Here is a 22,324-nt window from a genome sequence, read left to right on the forward strand (position 1 = left end):
AACCACCTTTCCCAGACTCCATACATCCACTTGGGTCCAACCGTGACCGGGAAATTGGGATTTCTCGCCCACCCGTACCTCATTTGTGTGAATACTGGCTGCGTGCAATTGCCCATTGGCAAGAAATAACAGGCCCTACTCTGCGTACAATCATAAAGAAAATATATTTACAAATGTCAGCTTTGTCAAGCAGTTAGCTGGAAATAGAAAAGAAAAAATATATAAAAAGGCCAGTCCAAATCTGCACATAAGCTGGAGCTCATCTTGAAGTTGTCTTTAACTCAAGCTCTGGACCCTCAGTCTGTGTGAAAACACACACCACCTTCCAAACGTCACTCGAAATGCACCTAGAACCAACAGGCTCCCCCATGGGAGTATTGGTCCTATCTCCTTCTCACCAAACACCTTGTGCAACAGGGACAATATCCTCAGCTGTCTTCTCCCAGCTCCTGCTAAAAAGACCCTGGGCCTCACAAAAACCTCTCCATCCAGTGTCGTCTAGAACCTTCTCCCAATTCTGCCATCCTGATTGGCTGACGCAACATTCCCAACATAGCCCCTTATCTTTAGCTCAACCCAAAAATGCTAAAGCTGAACAGACTTCCCTTACAGAGCTGCTGAAATGAGAGACCTGCAGCATTGCAATAAAGATCTGAACCAGGGCATTACATGTGTCAAATTAAACAGGCGAGAATTGTGCTGAGCAGCGAGCAATCCCATGTTTCCAGTGCCAGTGTAGCACGCCCACAATCCGCTAAGCCCAACCTGTGTGTCTTTGGAACCCATGTGGTCACGGGTGAAAGTATAAACTCCTTACAGACAGCAGCGGGGATCGAACCCCATTCTTATATCTACCTCTGCAGAGCAACTGCGCTGTGTACAAGTGAAACGGTACAACGACAAACAGGGTAAGCAAGGAACAAGTGGACAAAGGTTAAAATTAAAAGCCCCTTATCAGATTGTGAAAAGCATCCATAACAAGGTAGGTAAATCTGTGACACACTTGGTGGTTACCTGGTCTGACTCGGCAGCTATTACAGTAACAAGGCTACAGGGTGGTTCAGGGTGAGAAGTGGCTGTCTGGGGTACCTGCTGTTTTGGAACGATGGGGAAAGTGAAGGAAAGGGTAATCGGATGTAAACATATGAAAATAGATAAGTAACATCAGCCACTTAAAAATATTTAATAAATCTGTTGAATGTGCATTTTACTGGGGAACTCAAGATGTTAGTAAAGGGTTGGCACAACATTGAGGGCCGAAGGGCCTGTGCTATGCAGTAGTGTTCTGTGTTTGGTGTTCTATTACAGAAGAAGATCTCACTCAATCACTAAACTATAAAGTTAAAGAACAAAGGAAACAGCTTACAAGAACAGTTGTACCATGGAGAAATGATTTTAGAAATCAGAAAAAATAACTAAAAAAATAATAAATGAGTAAATTGAAAGAGAATAAACAACAAAGAAATATAACTTTAAGGTGGTCATTGTGACATCTACAAAGAGTACTGTTGCAAGAAAGCAGCATCCATCCTCACAAATCCCCACCACCCAGGCTTTGCTCTCTTCTCACTACTGCCAACAGGAAAGAGGCTTAGGTCCCACACCACAAGGTTCAGGAACAGTTATTGGTTGCCCCTCAACCATCAGGTCCCCGAACCAGAGTGGATAGCTTCATTCACCCCCACACTGAATTGATTCCTCAACTATGGGCTCACTTTCAAGGACAGGACTCTGCCACTCAGGTTCTTAATATTCACTATTTATTATTATTATTACTTTTTGTACTTTTTCATAGTTGTACAATTTGTTGTCCTTTGCACATTGGCTGTTTGTCTGTCTTTGTTTTTTGTTGATTCTATTGTGTTTCTTTGTAGTTACTGAATCTCAGGGCAGTATATGCTGACACATATGTACTTTGGTAATGTACTTTGAACTTTAATGTCTAAGCCAGCAAATGTGGAAGCAAAGCAATGACTCTGCAAAGGGATATTAATAGGTTAATGACAGAGCAGGAAGATGGATAGACAAGCAGGATGTGGGAAACAGTGAGTCTGGCGCTAACACAGAAAGGGCAGAAGACCAGAATGTTATTTACAAGAAGCACAAAGCGCTATTATGCAGGCACAACAAAGAACCAAGAAGGCCAATAGAAGGTTTGTGATAAAGGGAATGGAGTCAATTGTTAGGAGATGCCCCCAAATGCGCCAGCTTCCGAGGTTTAGATGTTCTAACTCTCCAGAGTATGGGTAGCTGGCATGGCCCCCTTAAGGGTTCAGAGCTGTCCCGCAAATTGGCAATCATGTTTTGGCACCAAGAATTCAGTATTTAAGGAGTACCTGCTCGGAGGTTCAGTACTCAATTGTAAGCTCAACCAGAGATATTGCCTAGCGTTTTGTTCGTGCTCATTTCTCGTTCCAGTAATACACAGTATCTTGATCCTTGCCTCAGGTATTTCAGTGCTTGGCTCCTAACCATCCCAGTCATAGTCTCTCGTCACAGTCTATAGTGAGGAGCTGTACAAGTCATTGGTGAGATCAGACAAGGAGCAGCTTCTCCCAGCCTCCTTATTTCAAACAGGACATACTTGCCTTGAGGTTCTCCAGTGAAGTTATTGATTGTTGAGAGGAAGGGATTGTCCAAGGTCCAAGATCCTTATTTGTCATCATCATTGAGTCCTGAGGTGGATGCCGATGATCAAAGCCTGAAGGTTGATTGGAAGTCCACTGTGAAAGCTGGGCCCAATGTTTGCAAAGCCATGAGTCTGCTGGAGACCAAAGACGGCCTGTCCTGTGGCTGAAGGACTGTGTACGTGTGTGGGTGGATAGATAGGAAGAGGAATGGGACTTGTTTTTCCGTTGTTGGTTTGTTCCTTGCTGTGTTCTGCCAAGCATTGTGAGCATGCAATGTTAGCACCAGAATGCGTGGCCACATTTAGGTTGTGGTGGTTGGTAACACAAACAGTGCATTTCACAAAAAAATGAATTAATCTGAATTTGAATTTGAATCTGAGTCTGAATCTCGGTAACAGCAGGATGGCCCTGTACTTGCTGGTGTTTAGATAAACAAAAGCTGGTGTTACTGGACACCAGACCTAACCAGTTCCCCTCCACCACCATTCTCCTCCTCCTAGTGGAATTTGTCAATAATTTCTCCTTTGGCTCCTCTTACTTCCTTCAAACAGTCTATGTTCCAAGCCTACACTTGTGACTGCTCTGCACTTTTCCTACGCTACATCAACCACTGCATTGGTGCTGCTTCCTGCACCCTTGCTGAACTTGTCGACTTCATCCACTTTGCCTCCAACTTCCACCCTGCCCTCAAATTCACCTGGTCCATTTCTGACACCTCCCTGCCCTTTCTCAATCTCTCTGTCTCTATCCCCGGAGAAAGCTTATCTACTTATGTTGATTACAAACTCATGGACTCTCACATCTACCTGGACTATACATTGTTCCACCCTGCTACTTTCAAAAACGCCATCCCCTTCTCTCAATTCCTCTGTCTCCGCCTCATCTGCTCTCAGGATGAGGCTTTTCATTCCAGAATGGAGGAATTGTCCTCCTTTTTCAAAGAAAGGAGCTTTTCTTCCTCCGCCATTGATGCTGTCCTCAACCGCATCTCTTCCATTTCACACACGTCTACTCCTACCCCATCCTCCCACCACCCTACCAGGGATAGGATTCCTCTTGTCCTCACCTACCACCCACCCCCCACCAGCCTCTGCATCCAGCACATAATTCTCTGAAACTTCTGCCACCTCAAATGGGATCCCATCACAAAGCACATCTTTCCCTGCCGCCCCCCCCCCCCCACTTTTAGTTTTCTGCACAGATTGCTCCCTACACGACAACCTTGTCCATTCCTCCCCACTGACCTCCCTCCTGCAAGCGGAACAAGTACTACACCAGTTCCTGCCCCTCCTCCCTCACTCCATCCACGGCCCTAAACCATCCTTCCAGCTGAGGTGACACTTCACCTGCAGGTCTGTTGGGGTCATTTACCGTGTTCGGTGCTCCCGGTGAGGCCCGATGTTGATTGGGAGACCGCTTCGCTGAGCATCTACATTCCGTCTGCCAGAAAAAGTGGGATTTCCCAGTAGCCACCCATTTTAATTTCATTTCCCATTCCCATATGTCCATCCATGGATATATGCGGCCACAATTAGGGTGGAGGAACAACAGCTTATATTCCTTTCAAGTAGCCTCCAAACTGATGGCATGAGCATTGATATCTCAAATTTCCAGCAATACCCCCCCAATCTACCCCCCCACCACCCCCACTTCTGCATTTCCCATCCCTTTTTCCCTCTCTCACCTCATCTTCATGCCAGCCCAGTGCCTCCCTCTGGTGCTCTTCCCCCCTCTTTTCTTTCTTCCATGGCCTTCACCAATCAACTTTCCAGCTCTTTACTTCACCCCTCCCTCTCCAGGTTTCACCTATCACCTGATGGTTCTCTCTCCCCTTCCCCACCTTTTAAATCTGCTCTTCAGCCTTTTTTCTTAAGTCCCGCCAAAGGGTTTCAGCCCGAAACTTCGACTATAACTCTTTTCCATAGACGCTGCCTGGCCTACTGAGTTCCTCCAGCATTTTATATGCGTTGCTAATGTTACTGGGTTATGAGAGGACACCCAACAGGATTTGGCCAATCTAGGGGCTATGTTTGCAGCCTTCCGAAAGGAGTTGGCTAGAGAGAGGAGAGGGAATTTAAGGTGGATCTTTCCAATCGTCTGATCCTGAGACCTGTACAGACAGAACCTTTGATACATTCAAGGCTGTTGTTTTGACTGCAGGAGGATATGGATGTAGAAACTAAACAGTGAGGTGGCCAAAACATTGCTCAGCCAATGTTCTGAACAGCTTGGTCAGCTCCTGCTGTACTCTCATTTTGTCACATTCTGAGCTAGATTTAATTACCAGTCTAAGACAGCATGAATACCTCTCTCAGGACAGTCACGACCACTTTCATCTTAAAATTATCTTTAAAAGAAAAACTGCAAAACAGCTGAACCTACACTCATTGGCCACTTTATTAGGTATAACTGCTTATTAATGTAAATATATAATAATCCAATCGTGTGGCAGCATGCCAATGCATAAAAGCATGCAGACATGGTCAAGAGGTTCAGTTGTTTAGACCAAACATCAGAATGGGGAAGAAATGACGTTGACTGTGGAATGATTGCTGGTGCTAGAGGGATTGGCTTGAAAATCCTCAGAAACTGCTCATCTCCTGGGATTTTCATGCACAAAACAAGTCTCTAAAGTTTACAGAGAGTGGTACCCAGTGAGAGGGTGAGATGTTTTGTTAATGAGGAGAATGACCAGACTGGCTCAAGCTGACATTAAGTTGACAGTAGCTTCAATAACCATACATTTCAACAGTGCTGTGCAGAAGAGCTTCTCTGAATGTATAAGACGTCGAGCTTTGAAGTGCAGAAGCTGAGCTACAGCAGCAGAAGACCAGAGACATACACTCAGTGGCTCCCTCTTTAGATACAAGAGGTACCTGTTAAAGTGATAACAGAGTGACAATGAGTCAGATTAATTGGCCGTTGTGGATGATGCAGATAAATTGCATAGAAATATAGTGGATAAATAGGAGGTAAACATGTGTACAATCTGACAGAGTCAGTTTACACTCCCCATTTGCTAAAAGGTTAGATGGATAATTAGTGTATGAGAGAGAATAAGCTACAGGGAAATAAGTAGAGGAATAGGATTGGTGGCTGAATGGTCTTACAGAGTCAGTAAATCTAAACAGAGCTAAAATACAGGACACAGACATTTGTTGGTTTGTTCATTCACTGAGTTTACAGGACGTAGTGGAGACAGCATTGGAAATTACTCTCGAGGTGCCTGCAGTAGATAGTCCAGATAGCTCATGATACACAAGGACAGGGATTTCTGTTGCCTGATAAACATGAGCAACATGCTTGGTCTGAGATCTTCATCTTCAAAAGTCCTTTGTCTCAATCAACCAAAGTTAGTGCTGGCTTGTTGAAACAGAGGTGCAATGGTGCAATAATAATAGGGTTGCTGTGATGGGTGATTTTAACTTTCCTAATATCGACTGGCATCTCCTGGGAGCAAGGGATTTAGATGGGGTGGAGTTTGTTTGGTTTCCTGACACAATATGTAGATAAGCTAACTAGAGGAGAGGCTTACTTGATCTGGTTTTTGGAAATGAACCTTGTTCAGGTGTCATATCTTAGGGTGGGAGAGCATTTTGGAAGTAGTGATCACAACTTTCTCTCCTTTGCATAGTGCTGGAAAGGGTTAAGAGCAGAAAATTTGGGAAAATGTTTAATTGGGATGGGGGAAATATGATGCTATTAGGCAGGAACTTGGAAGCATAAATTGGGAGGAGATGTTCTCAGGGAAACGTACAGCATAAATGTGACAAATGTTCAGGGAATATTTGAATGGCGTTCTGCATAGGTGTGTTCCATTGAGTCAGGGAAAAAATGGTAGGTTAAAAGAACCATGGTGTACAAAGAAAGTTGAAAATCTAGTTAAAAAGAAAAGAAAAGCTTATGAAAGGTTCAAGAAACTAGGTACTGTTAGAGCTCTGGAAAATTACAATGTTGCCAGGAAGGAGATCAAGAATGCGAAGAGCAAGAGGATGAGCCAAGCGAGAATAGCACCAATCAGGTGCGTAGTGGAAATGTGCGCATGGAGCTGGAGTAGGTAGCAGAGGTACTTAATGAATGCTTTGCTTCAGTATTCAGAGAAAAGGACCTTGGCAATTGTTGGATGACTTACAGTGAACTGAAAGGATGTGCTGGAGCTTTTGAAGTTAGATAAGTCACTGGAACTGAACAAAATATACCTCAGCCTACTGTGGGAAGTGAGGGAGGAGATTGCTGAGCCTCTAGCAATGATCAATCTAGCATCATCAATAGAGACAGGCAAAGTACCAAAGGATTGGAAGGCTGTAAACATTGTCCCCTTGTTCAAGAAAGGTAGTAAATGTAACCCAGGAAAGTGTAGACCAGTGAATCTTACTACAGTGTTGGGCAAGTTGTTGGAGAAGATCCTGAGAGGCAGGATTTATGAACATTTGGAGAGACATAATCTGATTAGGGATTGTCAGCATGGCTTTGTAAAGGGCAGGTCATGCCTCACGAACCTGATTGAATTGTTCTAGGATATAACAAAACACATTGATAAAGGTAGAGCAGTGGATGTAGTGTATATAGAGTTCAGTAAGGTTCCCCATGTGAGGCTCATTCAGAAAGTAATGAGGCATGGGATCCAAGGAGACCTTGCTTTGTGGATCCAGAATTGACTTGACCACAGAAGGCAAAGGGTGGTTGGGGATGGTTCATATTCTGCATGGAGGATGATGACCAGTGGTGTTCCACAGGGGTCTGTTCTGAGACCCCTCCTCTTAGTGATTTTTATAAGTGACCTGGATGAGGTAGAGGGGGAGGGGGTTAGTAAGGTTGCTGATGACACAAAAAGTTTGGGGTGTTGTGGATAGTCTGGAGGGTTGTCAAAGGTTACAGCGGGACATTAATAGGACGCAGAACTGAGCTGAGAAGTGGCAAATGGAGTTCAACCCAGATAAGTGTGAGGTGGTTCATTTTGGTAGGTCAAATTTGAAGATAGAATATAATATTAATGGTAAGACTCTTGGTAGTGTGGAGGATCCATGTCCATCAGATAATCAAAACAGCTGCACGGGTTGACAGTGTTGCTAAGAAGGTGCATGGTGCGTTGGCATCCATCAACTACGGGATTTGGTTCAAGAGCCAGGAGGTAATGTTTCAGCTATATAAGACCATGGTCAGACTCTATTTGGAGTAGTGTGTTCATTTCTGGTCACCTCACTACAGGAAGGATGCGGATACTATAGTGAGAGTGCAGAGGAGATTTACAAGGATGTTGCCTGGATTGGGGAGCATGCCTTTTAAGAATAGGTTGAGTGAACTTGGCCTTTTCTCCTTGGAGTGACGGAGGATGAGAGGTGACCTGATAGAGGTGTATAAGATGATGAAAGGCATTGATCATGTGGATGGTCAGAGGCTTTTTCCCAGGGCTGAAATGCCTAACATGAGGGGGCATAGTTTTAAGGTGCTTGGAGGTAGGTACAGAGGAGATGTCAGGGGTAAGTTTTTCACAGTGGTGGGTTTGTGGAATGCACTGCCGGTGATGGTGGTAGAGGCGGATTTGATGGGGTCTTTAAAGAGACCCTTAGGTACATGGAACTTTGAAAAATAGAGGGCTATGTGTTAGGGAAATTCTAGGCAGCTGACATGTTTGGCACAACATTGTGGGCCCAAGGGTGTGTAATGTGCTGGAGATTTATATATGTTTCTAGGTGAGTTTCTCATTGATAGGTGTCTTCAGTAACAGAGATTGGGATAGTGTTCAGTGTTATCCAGAGTTTCGCTGTGAGACTTATTGTCAGAGAGCAGCAAGGGCACTGGGCAGGTTGATCTTATAAACATTGAGGGTAAGGCCCATCCTCTTGGTTGCTTTGCTGAATCAGTTGAGAATGTTCTGGAGCTATGGCAATGCAAGTGTCACATGCATACTGCAGCTGGGCGACCCAGCTCAGCACGGCTTTGGTTCTGGGTATTTAGCGGTAGAACAGCCTCCCTTTGCTGAAGTAACTCACCAGCCATGTTCTACCCAATGATCTTTCCACAATCCTGCACCGAATGGCTTCCAAGGAGATCCACATAACTTGAAGCAAGGACTTGGAGAGTGACTCCAGCTGACCAGAGGCGGTTTGCGCCATCTCGCTTCAGGTCTGTGATCTCACTGGAGGCCTCGTTTCCCATCGTGGTCCTGCTTGCCTTTCCATGCTTCTTTGCCAAACAGGATGCTATTTGGTCCATTCAGTCATTGCTGCCTCACCTCGAAGCAGGCACATCCTTGCCTCATCTCTCGACATTCTCATCATAATCCCTAACCTCCACCAAACTCTACATCCCACCTACAAACTGGCGGCAATTTACAGTGACCAACTAACCTAGCAACCCGCCTATGGGAGGAAGCCAGAGAGGGCACCTAGGGGAACCGGCAAACAGCACAGGCGCCAGAGGTCGAATTTGAACCAGTATCTGGTCTGTTGGGGAGCATCTCCACAATCTCCGTCACTAAGTCGCCATTCACCACTCCTCCTAACAATGCGGGTGATCCCAGTTACCACCAATCCCTCTCTGCCAGGCTGGCATGGGGCATTGGTTTCCGCAGTGTGCCACCCTACTGCTTTGGAAGCACCCAAACTCTCGTTTTATTCTCTTCACCTTTTCCTCAGGTTCTTACCGCTTTTTGGGACAATTTACACAGGCCGTTTACCCTCCGCCGGAGATCAGAATTGAACCCGGGTCTCCGGAGATGCGAGGCAGCAGCTCTGCTAACCAGAGTCCGCCGGGTAGACGGAGGACCAAGCGCGGGATGTGCTGATGCTGCATTCATCCACACGCTCCACCAGCAAAGCCCCAGGTTCCGTCATCCCGTGGGTTTACAGTGACGAACACTCACCCCATCCCTGCTGCCGGCTGTGTCAATCCTACTTGCCCCCCCCCCCACATGGGGATCTTGTGAGTAAACAAGCGCCGGACTCGACTGAGAGACCCGCCAACGCCACGCCGATGAGCAGGCGGCCAGGGCAGGTCTCCCGTCCGGAGCCTCCGCTGGTGACAAGCCCTTCCCTTCGTGGGAAGACACAAGAGGCTGCAAATGTTGGAACCGGGGGCATATAAGGACGAGGGATTCAGTAAGACTGTGGACTGGACTGGAGCGGACCGACAGCCAGTCCACTCTCCCTCCACACACGCTGCTTGGCCCGCCGATCGACGGTCTCAGAGCTAAGCAGCGATCTCCCACCCCCAACTGCGAAGAGTCCTGTTTGCTGAAGCAAGGAATGCAGGCAGATCACACGTGCCCCTCCTCGTTTGTTTGGCGGTAGATTCTCAAAGACTTCGGTCCCAAAGCTGGTTTCAGAAGGACAGAGGGTGAATCTGATCGTGCCTGGCTGAGGTTCGTCTGTTCATCTGGGTTTAGTGGTAGCAATTATTGCTCGCCGCTGGGGAAGAGAAAAGAGTCTGTTCATATCATCGCTTCACTGCTCCCGAGGGAACGAGTGCTGGGACTGGGGGTAGACCGGTGTGTAACGTGAGTCGGGGGTGGCCGAAGCAGTCCTGAGCAAAGAACGGGGGGCGGGGGACACGCATGCGTACAGACGCACTGGTTAATGACCAGAAACTTCGGCGAGCCGATCGGGAACGGTCCTCGGCTGGATTCCAGTCTGCTCTTTTACAGAGGGCTGCATTTTGCGATGACCTCTACTGGGGCACTGACAGGGCTGGGGCCTATCTATGGGAGGGCAGAACTGGATCGATTTGGAGTCTGAGTCGTTCATTACCTATTAAGGATTAATTTGACCGATGGGGTCGAGGCAGAGGGAACGAATCCCTTCAGTCTCACCAAGCCATCGAAGAGTAAATCACCCACAGGAAATCCTTCACCAATGACAAAAGCACAAGTTGCACATTAAGCAAACCCGCGCTTGATGGAACGATTAATGGCCAGAGCTGCTTAACAAAATGTGAAGGGAGTTGTAAAAATAATTCAGCGTTGTCGGTATAACTCAGCATCAAGTGGGAGGTGAAGGTCAGGTTGGAGGGGAGATACCGCAATGTGAAATCCTCCGTTAGCAGATGTTCACACCATTAGCCGAGTCAATGCTGCTTTGTAAGTCATTGGGCTCGTTTCTCCTCTCTGCACTGCAGACATTGATACCCACCTCAATAGGTGAGCAAGTGCTTTTCTAAACTCTCGGACCCTTACTTCAAGCAGAGCCCTGTTCCCTACGGCTCACCGTCCCCCACCCCATCAGCTGTCCAAGCCACCGGCTTCTCTCTCAGATCGGCTCTGACACCGACTCTTTGGGTCGTGGGTGCCATTTGAGTGTGATTAATCTTCGAAAAACGCAGGACGTTCGCAAACAGTAACACAACAGATGTAATAATAGACTGAGGTTTGTCGGAAGATTCATCACACTCAAATGGCACCCACGACCCAAAGAGTTAAAAGCAATTGGGTGGGGGGGGGGAGAGGTAACTCTATCTGCCATTCAGTGGGGAAGGCGGTGGGACTTCCCAGTGCCCCAGAAAGCCTCATGAACAGTCTCCGCCGGAAACGACAACTCATTTCCATAAATGCTGCCTGACCTGCTGAATTCCTCCAGCATTTTGTGTGTATCGCTTTGGATTTCCAGCAATTACAAATTCAACCAACACACACAAAATGCTGGTGGAACACAGAAGGCCAGGCAGCATCTATAGGGAGAAGCGCTGTCGACATTTTGGGCCGATACCCTTCGTCAGGACTAACTGAAAGGAAAGATTGTAAGAGATTTGAAAGTAGTGGAAGGAGGGGGAAATGTGAAATGATAGGAGAAGACCGGAGGGGGTGGGGTGAAGCTGAGAGCTGGAAAGGTGATTGGCAAAAGGGATACAGAGCTGGAGAAGGGAAAGGATCATGGGACGGGAGGCCTCGGGAGAAAGAAAGGGGTGAGCACCAGAGGGAGATGGAGAACAGGCAGAGTGATGGGCAGAGAGAGAAAGAAAAAAGGGGGAAAACTAAATATCTCAGGGATGGGGTAAGAAGGGGAGGGCATTAACAAAAGTTAGAGAAGTCAATGTTCATGCCATCAGGTTGGAGGCTACCCAGCCAGTATATAAGGTGTTGTTCCTCCAACCTGAGTGTGGCTTCATTTTGACAGTAGAGGAGGCCATGGTTAGACATATCAAAATGGGAATGGGACGTGGAATTAAAATATGTGGCCACTGGGAGATCCTGCTTTCTCTGGCAGACAGAGCGTAGGTGTTCAGCGAAATGGTCTCCCAGTCTGTGTTGGGTCTCACCAATATATAAAAGGCCACACCAGGAGCACCGGACGCAGTATACCACACCGGCCGATTCACAGGTGAAGTGTCACCTCACCTGGAAGGACTACCTGGGGCCCTGAATGGTGGTGAGGGAGGAAGTGTAAGGGTAGATGTAGCACTTGTTCCGCTAATTGCAAATTTTCTCCTGTTTGTGACCTTATCGTTCTAGTTCAAGTTTATTGTCATTTCAACCTTATACTTGTATACCACCAAATGAAACAACGTTCCTCCGGACCAAGGTGCACAACACAATACTTATAACTCATACACAACACATAAAGTATTATCATTTTGACTGTCTACCTGCACGGCACTCCCTCGGTAACTCCAATGCTTTATTCTGCTTTGGTTTCCCTTGTCCTACCTCAATGCACTGATATGATGAGATGATCTGTACAGGTGACATGCTGAACCAAAGTTTTAACACACTGTCCCTCAGTACATGTGACGGTAATAAACCAGCCCAATCGCCATTTCGCCAATGAATCTCGAGGACATTCTTCTGGCCAATGAACGACTGTGTTAATTGGAGTGACAGCCCCTCTGACCAGGGGTAGACAGAACCTTCAATCATCTCTGCAGCAGGGGATCACGGAAACGCGGACATGGCGAGCAGGAGTCGGCCATTGGAGCCTCTGCCTCTGCTCTGACGCTCAATAAAATCACGTATCCAAATCAGTACATATCCCTGCTTTATCCTCTTATCCCTTACTCCTTCAACCACTCAGGACAATATCCAACTCACTATTCAATAGGTTCAGTGATTTGGGGTCAACCCATTCCTGGTGTAGAGAATTCCAAAGCGTTACCACCCTCTGAGAAAAGAGATTATAGAGTCATAGAGCACTACAGCACCGACGTGTGTCCTTCAGCCCATCTAGTCCGTACCGAACTATTCTGACTAGCTCCATCTATCTGCATCTGTATGCTTATGTACCTTGTCTGTTTAGTGCGTTCATGAACGTCTTTTGCCACATGATGAAACACCCAAGACAATGACCTTGTCTAAGAACTGTACTACTTTATTAATCATTACTAGCTCAAGAAATTTATCAGTGTCAGAGAACAGCACAGAAATGTGCCATTCGGCCCATCTCGTCCAAGCCAAACCATTAATCTGCCTAGTCCCATTGATCTGCGCCTGGACCACAGCCCTCTATATACCCCCACCCCACCACACCACCAGGTTCAGGAACAGTTCTTACCGTCAGGCTCCTGACCGCTTCACTCAGCTCAACTCTGAACTGATTCCACAACCTGTGGACTCACTTCCAAGGACTCTACAACTCTTGTTCTCAGCATTATTTAGGTTTTTTGCACAATTTGTCTTCTTCCGATTGCTTGTCAATGTTTATGTGTATAGATTTCATAAATCCTATTATATCTCCTTACTTTCCTGTAAATGTCTGCAAGAAAATCAATCCCAAGGTAGTAAATGGTAACCTATGCGTACTTTAATAATAAGTTTACTTTGGCTTTTTGAAATTCTACGTCTGCCTGTGAGCTGCCTAGTGCTGTGGTGGAATGGGCAGTTCACGAGTATGTCGCAGGTAGGTCGCGGGCAGATCACGGGTAGGTCATGGGTAGATCAGGGACAGATCACGGGTAGGTCACGGTAGATCGGGGCAGGTCACGGGTAGGTCGCGGTAGATCAGGGGCAGATCATGGGTAGGTCACGGGTAGATCGAGGGCAGATCACGGGTAGGTCGCGGGTAGATCGGGGCAGATCACGGGTAGGTGGCGGTAGATCGGGGCAGATCACGGGTAGGTGGCGGTAGATCAGGGGCAGATCACGGGTAAGTCGCGGTAGATCAGGGGCAGATCACGGGTAGGTGGCGGTAGATCAGGGGCAGATCACAGGTAGGTGGCGGGCAGATCATGGGTGGATCACGAGTAGGTCGTGGGTCGATCATGGGTAGGTCGCAGGTAGATCACGGGCAGTTCACGAGTAGGTCGCAGGTAGATCACGGGTAGGTCGCAGGTATAACAGGGGTAGGTCGCGGGTGGATCACGGGCAGATCATGGGTAGATCACGGGTAGGTCACGGGTAGATCACGGGTAGGTCGCAGGTAGATCAGGGGTAGGTCGCAGGTAGATCACGGGTAGGTCGCAGGTAGATCACGGGTAGGTCGCGGGTAGATCAGGGGTAGGTCGCGGGTGGATCACGGGCAGATCACGGGTAGATCACGGGTAGGTCGCGGGTAGATCACGGGTAGATCGCAGGTAGATCACGGGTAGATCGGGCAGATCACGGGTAGGTCGCAGGTAGATCAGGGGCAGATCATGGGTAGATCACGGGTAGGTCGCGGGTAGATCAGGGGCAGCTCACGGGTAGGTCGCGGGTTGATCAGGGGCAGATCACGGGTAGGTCGCGGGTAGATCAGGGGCAGCTCACGGGTAGGTCGCAGGTAGATCAGGGGTAGGTCGCGGGTGGATCACGGGCAGATCATGGGTAGATCACGGGTAGGTCGCGGGTAGATCACGGGTAGGTCACAGGTAGATCAGGGGTAGATCGCAGGTAGATCATGGGTAGGTTGCAGGTAGATCAGGGGTAGGTCGCGGGTAGATCAGGGGCAGATCACGGGTAGGTTGCGGGTAGATCAGGGGCAGATCACGGGTAGGTCGCGGGTAGATCACAGGTAGATCGCAGGTAGATCAAGGGCAGATCACGGGTAGGTCACAGGTAGATCACGGGTAGATCGCGGGCAGATCACGGGTAGGTGGCGGTAGATCAGGGGCAGATCATGGGTAGGTGGCGGGCAGATTATGGGTGGATCACGAGTAGGTTGTGGGTCGATCACGGGTAGGTCGCTGGTAGATCATGGGCAGTTCACGAGTAGGTCGCAGGTAGATCACGGATAGGTCGCAGGTAGATCAGGGGTAGGTCATGGGTGGATCACGGGTAGGTCACGGGTAGATCACGGGTAGGTGGCAGGTAGATCAGGGGCAGATCACGGGTAGGTGGCAGTAGATCAGGGGCAGATCACGGGTAGATCATGGGCAGATCACGGGTAGATCACGGGCAGATCGCAGGTAGATCGGGGCAGATCATGGGTAGGTTGCTGGTAGATCACAGACAGATCACGGGTAGATCACGGGCAGATCACGGGTAGATTGCGGGTAGATCACGGGCAGATCACGGGTAGGTCGCTGTCAGATCGGGGTAGATCACGGGCAGATCGCGGGTAGATCAGGGGGCGATCACGAGTAGGTCGCGGGTAGATCAGGGGCAGATCACGGGTAGGTCGTGGGTAGATCAGGGGCAAATCACGGGTAGATCGCGGGTAGATCACGGGCAGATCATGGGTAGGTCGGGGTAGATCAGGGGTAGGTCACAGGTAGATCACGGGTAGGTCGCACGTAGATTACGGGTAGGTCGCGGTAGATCAGGGGCAGATCATGGGTAGGTCGTGGGTAGATCAGGGGCAAATCACGGGTAGATCGCGGGTAGATCACGGGCAGATCACGGGTAGGTCGGGGTAGATCAGGGGCAAATCATGGGTAGGTGGCGGTAGATCAGGGGCAGATCACGGGTAGGTGGCGGTAGATCAGGGGCAGATCATGGGTAAGTCACGGTAGATCAGGGGCAGATCACGGGTAAGTCACGGTAGATCAGGGGCAGATCACGGGTAGGTGGCGGTAGATCAGGGGCAGATCACGGGTAGGTGGCGGTAGATCAGGGGCAGATCACGGGTAGGTGGCGGTAGATCAGGGACAGATCACGGGTAGGTGGCGGTAGATCAGAGGCAGGTCACGGGTAGGTGGTGGGCAGATCACGAGTGGATCACGAGTAGGTTGCGGGTCGATCATGGGTAGGTCATAGGTAGATCAGGGGTAGATCGCAGGTAGATCATGGGTAGGTTGCAGGTAGATCAGGGGTAGGTCGCGGGTAGATCAGGGGCAGATCACGGGTAGGTTGCGGGTAGATCAGGGGCAGATCACGGGTAGGTCGCGGGTAGATCACAGGTAGATCGCAGGTAGATCAAGGGCAGATCACGGGTAGGTCACAGGTAGATCACGGGTAGATCGCGGGCAGATCACGGGTAGGTGGCGGTAGATCAGGGGCAGATCATGGGTAGGTGGCGGGCAGATTATGGGTGGATCACGAGTAGGTTGTGGGTCGATCACGGGTAGGTCGCTGGTAGATCATGGGCAGTTCACGAGTAGGTCGCAGGTAGATCACGGATAGGTCGCAGGTAGATCAGGGGTAGGTCATGGGTGGATCACGGGTAGGTCACGGGTAGATCACGGGTAGGTGGCAGGTAGATCAGGGGCAGATCACGGGTAGGTGGCAGTAGATCAGGGGCAGATCACGGGTAGATCATGGGCAGATCACGGGTAGATCACGGGCAGATCGCAGGTAGATCGGGGCAGATCATGGGTAGGTTGCTGGTAGATCACAGACAGATCACGGGTAGATCACGGGCAGATCACGGGTAGATTGCGGGTAGATCACGGGCAGATCACGGGTAGGTCGCTGTCAGATCGGGGTAGATCACGGGCAGATCGCGGGTAGATCAGGGGGCGATCACGAGTAGGTCGCGGGTAGATCAGGGGCAGATCACGGGTAGGTCGTGGGTAGATCAGGGGCAAATCACGGGTAGATCGCGGGTAGATCACGGGCAGATCATGGGTAGGTCGGGGTAGATCAGGGGTAGGTCACAGGTAGATCACGGGTAGGTCGCACGTAGATTACGGGTAGGTCGCGGTAGATCAGGGGCAGATCACGGGTAGGTCGGGGTAGATCAGGGGCAAATCATGGGTAGGTGGCGGTAGATCAGGGGCAGATCACGGGTAGGTGGCGGTAGATCAGGGGCAGATCATGGGTAAGTCACGGTAGATCAGGGGCAGATCACGGGTAAGTCACGGTAGATCAGGGGCAGATCACGGGTAGGTGGCGGTAGATCAGGGGCAGATCACGGGTAGGTGGCGGTAGATCAGGGGCAGATCACGGGTAGGTGGCGGTAGATCAGGGACAGATCACGGGTAGGTGGCGGTAGATCAGAGGCAGGTCACGGGTAGGTGGTGGGCAGATCACGAGTGGATCACGAGTAGGTTGCGGGTCGATCATGGGTAGGTCATAGGTAGATCATGGGCAGTTCACGAGTAGGTCGCGGGTAGATCACGGGTAGGTCGCAGGTAGATCACGAGTAGATCGCGGGTAGATCACGGGTAGATCATGTGTAGATCAGGGGCAGATCACGGGCAGATCGCAGGTAGATCACGGGCAGATCGCAGGTAGATCACGGATAGGTCGCAGGTAGATCAGGGGTAGGTCATGGGTGGATCACGGGTAGGTCACAGGTAGATCACGGGTAGGTCGCGGTAGATCAGGGGCAGATCATGGGTAAGTCACGGTAGATCAGGGGCAGATCACGGGTAAGTCACGGTAGATCGGGCAGATCACGGGTAGGTGGCGGTAGATCAGGGGCAGATCATGGGTAGGTGGCGGTAGATCGGGGGCAGATCACGGGTAGGTGGCGGTAGATCAGGGGCAGATCATGGGTAGGTGGTGGTAGATCAGGGGCAGATCACGGGTAGGTGGCGGTAGATCAGGGGCAGATCACGGGTAGGTGGCGGTAGATCAGGGGCAGATCACGGGTAGGTGGCGGTAGATCAGGGGCAGATCATGGGTAGGTGGCGGTAGATCGGGGGCAGATCACGGGTAGGTGGCGGTAGATCAGGGGCAGATCACGGGTAGGTGGCGGTAGATCAGAGGCAGGTCACGGGTAGGTGGTGGGCAGATCATGAGTGGATCACGAGTAGGTCGCGGGTCGATCATGGGTAGGTCATAGGTAGATCATGGGCAGTTCACGAGTAGGTCGCAGGTAGATCACGAGTAGATCGCGGGTAGATCACGGGTAGATCATGGGTAGATCAGGGGAGATCACGGGTAGATCATGGGCAGATCGCGGGTAGATCACGGGCAGATCGCAGGTAGATCAGGGGCAGATCACGGGTAGGTTGCAGGAAGATCAGGGGCAGATCACGGGTAGGTCGTGGGTAGATCAGGGGCAGATCACGGGTAGGTCGTGGGTAGTTCAGGGGCAAATCACAGGTAGATCGCGGGTAGATCACGGGTAGATCACGGGTAGGTCGGGGTAGATCAGGGGTAGGTCACAGGTAGATCACGGGTAGGTCGCACGTAGATCACGGGTAGGTCGCGGTAGATCAGGGGCAGATCACGGGTAAGTCATGGTAGATCAGGGACAGATCACGGGTAGGTGGCGGTAGATCAGGGGCAGATCCGGGTAGGTGGCGGTAGATCAGGGACAGATCACGGGTAGGTGGCGGTAGATCAGGGGCAGATCATGGGTAGGTCGCGGGTAGATCAGGGGCAGATCACGGGTAGATCGCGGGTAGATCAGGGGCAGATCACAGGTAGGTCGCTGGCAGATCAGGGGCAGATCACGGGTAGGTCGCAGGTAGATCAAGGGCAGATCACGGGTAGATCGCCGGTAGATCACGGGCAGATCACCGGTAGATCAAGGGCAGATCACGGGTAGGTCGGGGGTAGATCAGGGGTAGGTCACATGTAGATCACGGGTAGGTCGCACGTAGATCACGGGTAGGTCGCGGTAGATCAGGGGCAGATCACGGGTAGGTCGTGGGTAGTTCAGGGGCAAATCACAGGTAGATCGCGGGTAGATCACGGGTAGATCACGGGTAGGTCGGGGTAGATCAGGGGTAGGTCACAGGTAGATCACGGGTAGGTCGCACGTAGATCACGGGTAGGTCGCGGTAGATCAGGGGCAGATCATGGGTAAGTCACGGTAGATCAGGGGCAGATCACGGGTAAGTCACGGTAGATCAGGGGCAGATCACGGGTAGGTGGCGGTAGATCAGGGGCAGATCCGGGTAGGTGGCGGTAGATCAGGGGCAGATCACGGGTAGGTGGCGGTAGATCAGGGACAGATCACGGGTAGGTGGCGGTAGATCAGAGGCAGATCACGAGTGGATCACGAGTAGGTCGCGGGTCGATCATGGGTAGGTCATAGGTAGATCATGGGCAGTTCACGAGTAGGTCGCGGGTAGATCACGGGTAGGTCGCAGGTAGATCACGAGTAGATCACGGGTAGATCATGGGTAGATCAGGGGCAGATCACGGGTAGATCACGGGCAGATCGCGGGTAGATCACGGGTAGGTCGCTGGCAGATCAGGGGTAGATCACGGGTAGATCAGGGGACGATCACGAGTAGGTCGCGGGTAGATCACGGGTAGGTCGCAGGTAGATCACCAGTAGATCGCGGGTAGATCACGGGTAGATCGCAGGTAGATCAGGGGCAGATCACGGGTAGATCAGGGGCAGATCACGGGTTTGTCGCAGGTAGATAACGGGCAGATCACGGGTAGATCACAGGCAGATCACGGGTATACCGTGGGTAGATCACGGGCAGATCACAGGTAGGTCACTGGCAGATCAGGGGCAGATCACGGGTAGATCCGGGGTAGATCACGAGCAGATCGATGGTAGATCACAGGCAGATCACAGGTAGATCACGGGCAGGTCACGGGTAGTCCTGGAGCATAAGCAGTAGCGAAGAAGTAGAGGTATTGTGAGTTGTAGAAGCTGCCTCGTGGAGTGCTGGCCGAGCCACCAGAGGCTCGGAGTGGAGACATACCTTGCCCCGAGGCTGACAGTTTGTTTTGTCCCGTTCCACAGGAATTCATCATGATCGTTGTGTTTGGGTTGGAATATGTCATCCGAATCTGGGCAGCCGGCTGCTGCTGCCGCTACCGCGGACTACAGGGGAGACTCCGGTTCGCCCGCAAGCCCTTCTGCGTGATCGGTAAGGACATTCAAATGTGGTCGATAAACCCATCTGGGCAAACAGGGGTCACTTACAGGAAAGAGATAGAGCAACGCTTTCCTCTGTTTGCCTATGGTAAAATAAATTGTTCCACCCGGAAAGCAGAGGGAATGGACGGAAGAACCCCAGTGTCTAAGCAGATGCGACTTCGTCACTGGGTTGGGCAATGAATTGCTGTGTATGGAACTGGAGGAAATAGCAGAGGTACTTAATGAATACTTTACTTCAGTATTCATGATGGAAGAGGATCTTGGTGATTGTAGTGGTGACTTGCAGCAGACTGAACAGCTTGAGCATGTAGATATTAAGAAAGAGGATGTATCAAGTTGGATAAGTCGCTGGGACCGGATGAGATGTATCCTAGACCACTGTGGGAGGTGAGGGAGGAGACTGCTGAGCCTCTGGCGATGATCTTTGCATCATCAATGGGGACGGGAGAGGTTCCGGAGGATTGGAGGGTTGCGGATGTTGTTCCTTTATTCAAGAAAGGGAATAGAGATAGCCCAGGAAGTTATGTACCAGTGAGACTTAACTCAGTGGTTGGTAAGTTGATGGAGAAGATCCTGATTTATGAACATTTGGAAAGGAAAAATATGATAAGGAATAGTCAGCATGGCTTCGTCGAGGGCAGGTCATGCCTTATGAGCCTGATTGAATTTTTTGAGGATGTGTTAACACATTTATGAAGGAAGAGCAATAGATGTAGCGTATATGGATTTCAGCAAGGCATTTGATAAGGTACCCCATGCAAGGCTTATTGAGAAAGTAATGGGATGGGATCCAGGGGGACATTGACAATAGACAATAGACAATAGGTTCAGAAGTAGACCATTCGGCCCCTCGAGTCTGCACCGCCATTCTGAGATCATGGCTGATCATTCACTATCAATACCCAGTCCCTGCCTTGTCCCCATATCCCTTGATTCCCCTATCCATCAGATATCTATCCAGCTCCTTCTTGAAAGCATCCAGAGAATTGGCCTCCACCGTCTTCCGAGGCAGTGCATTCCACACCTCCACAACTCTCTGGGAGAAGAAGCTCTTCCTCAACTCTGTTTTAAATAACTGACCTCTTATTCTCAATCCATGCCCTCTGGTACTGGACTCTCCCAACATCTGGAACATATTTCCTGCCTCAATCCTATCAAATCCTTTAATTATCTTAAACGTTTCAATCAGATCCCCTCTCAATCTCCTCAATTCCAGCGTGTACAAGCCCAATCTCTCCAATCTCTCTGCGTAAGACAGCCCTGCCATCCCAGGAATCAACCTAGTGAATCTACGCCGCACTTCCTCAATTGCCAGAATGTCCTTCCTTAAACCTGGAGACCAAAACTGTACACAATATTCCAGGTGTGGTCTCACCAGGACCCTGTACAAATGCAAAAGAACATCCTTGCTCTTGTATTCAATTCCCCTTGTAACAAAGGCCAACATTCCATTTGCCCTCTTCACTGCCTGTTGCACTTGCTCATTCACCTTCATTGACTGGTGAACTAGGACTCCTAGGTCTCTTTGCATTTCTCCCTTACCTAACTCTACACTGTTCAGACAATACTCTGCCCTCTTGTTCCAGCTTCCAAAGTGGATAACTTCACATTTATTCACATTGAATGACATCTGCCAAGTATCTGCCCACTCACTCAGCCTATCCAAGTCTCCCTGTATTCTCCTAACGTCCTCTTCGCATGTCACACTGCCACCCAGTTTAGTATCGTCAGCAAACTTGCTGATATAGTTTTCAATGCCCTCATCTAAATCATTGACATAAATCGTAAAGAGCTGTGGTCCCAATACAGAGCCCTGTGGTACCCCACTAGTCACCTCCAGCCAGTCTGAGAAACACCCATTCACTGCTACCCTTTGCTTTCTATCTGCCAACCAGTTTTCTATCCATGTCGAAACCCTGCCCCCAATGCCATGAGCTCTGATTTTACTCACCAATCTCCTATGTGGCACCTTATCGAATGTCTTCTGAAAATCTAGGTACACAACATCTACTGGCTTACCCTCATCTAACATCCTTGTTACACCCTCAAAAAACTCCAACAGATTAGTCAAGCATGATTTGCCCTTGGTAAATCCATGCTGGCTCAGCCTAATCCTATTTCTGCCATCTAGATGTGCCACTATTTCGTCCTTAATAATGGACTCAAGCGTCTTCCCCACGACTGACGTTAGGCTAACAGGGCGATAGTTCTCCGTTTTCTCCTTCCCTCCCTTCTTGAAAAGTGGGACAACATTAGCCACTCTCCAATCTTCAGGAACTGATCCTGAATCTAAGGAACATTGGAAAATGATTACCAATGCATCCGCAATTTCCTGAGCCACCTCTTTTAGAACCCTCGGATGCAGACCATCTGGACCCGGGGATTTATTAGCCTTCAGTCCTACCAGTCTACTCATCACAGTTTCTTTCCTAATGTCAATCTGTCTCAATTCCTTTGATATCTTATGACCCTGGCCCATCCATACATCTGGGAGATTGCTTGTGTCCTCCCTGGTGAAGACAGATCTAAAGTATGCATTAAATTCTGTTGCCATTTCCCTGTTTCCCATAACAATTTCTCCCAATTCATTCTTCAAGGGGCCAACATTGTTCTTAA

General features: G+C 49.8%; 1 protein-coding gene across 3 annotated transcripts in view; it reads left to right on the forward strand.

The window, feature by feature from the left end:
- LOC132383386 (potassium voltage-gated channel subfamily KQT member 4-like) overlaps nt 1-22,324 on the forward strand; it is a 414,661-nt gene that overhangs the window by 25,441 nt on the left and 366,896 nt on the right. Inside the window, exons 1-2 of one of the 3 annotated variants that reach the window (XM_059954283.1) lie at nt 2,070-2,153; nt 19,571-19,697. In XM_059954283.1, the coding sequence (XP_059810266.1) occupies nt 19,580-19,697 (118 nt within the window). In that variant the 5' untranslated portion in view covers nt 2,070-2,153; nt 19,571-19,579. Of the gene's footprint in view, nt 1-2,069; nt 2,154-9,889; nt 9,994-19,570; nt 19,698-22,324 lie in introns of those variants that run through there. The other 2 variants (XM_059954282.1, XM_059954281.1) reach the window with 2 other exon arrangements.

This window comes from Hypanus sabinus, chromosome 30, assembly GCF_030144855.1.
Source record: "Hypanus sabinus isolate sHypSab1 chromosome 30, sHypSab1.hap1, whole genome shotgun sequence".
In the NCBI taxonomy this organism is placed as follows: domain Eukaryota; kingdom Metazoa; phylum Chordata; class Chondrichthyes; order Myliobatiformes; family Dasyatidae; genus Hypanus; species Hypanus sabinus.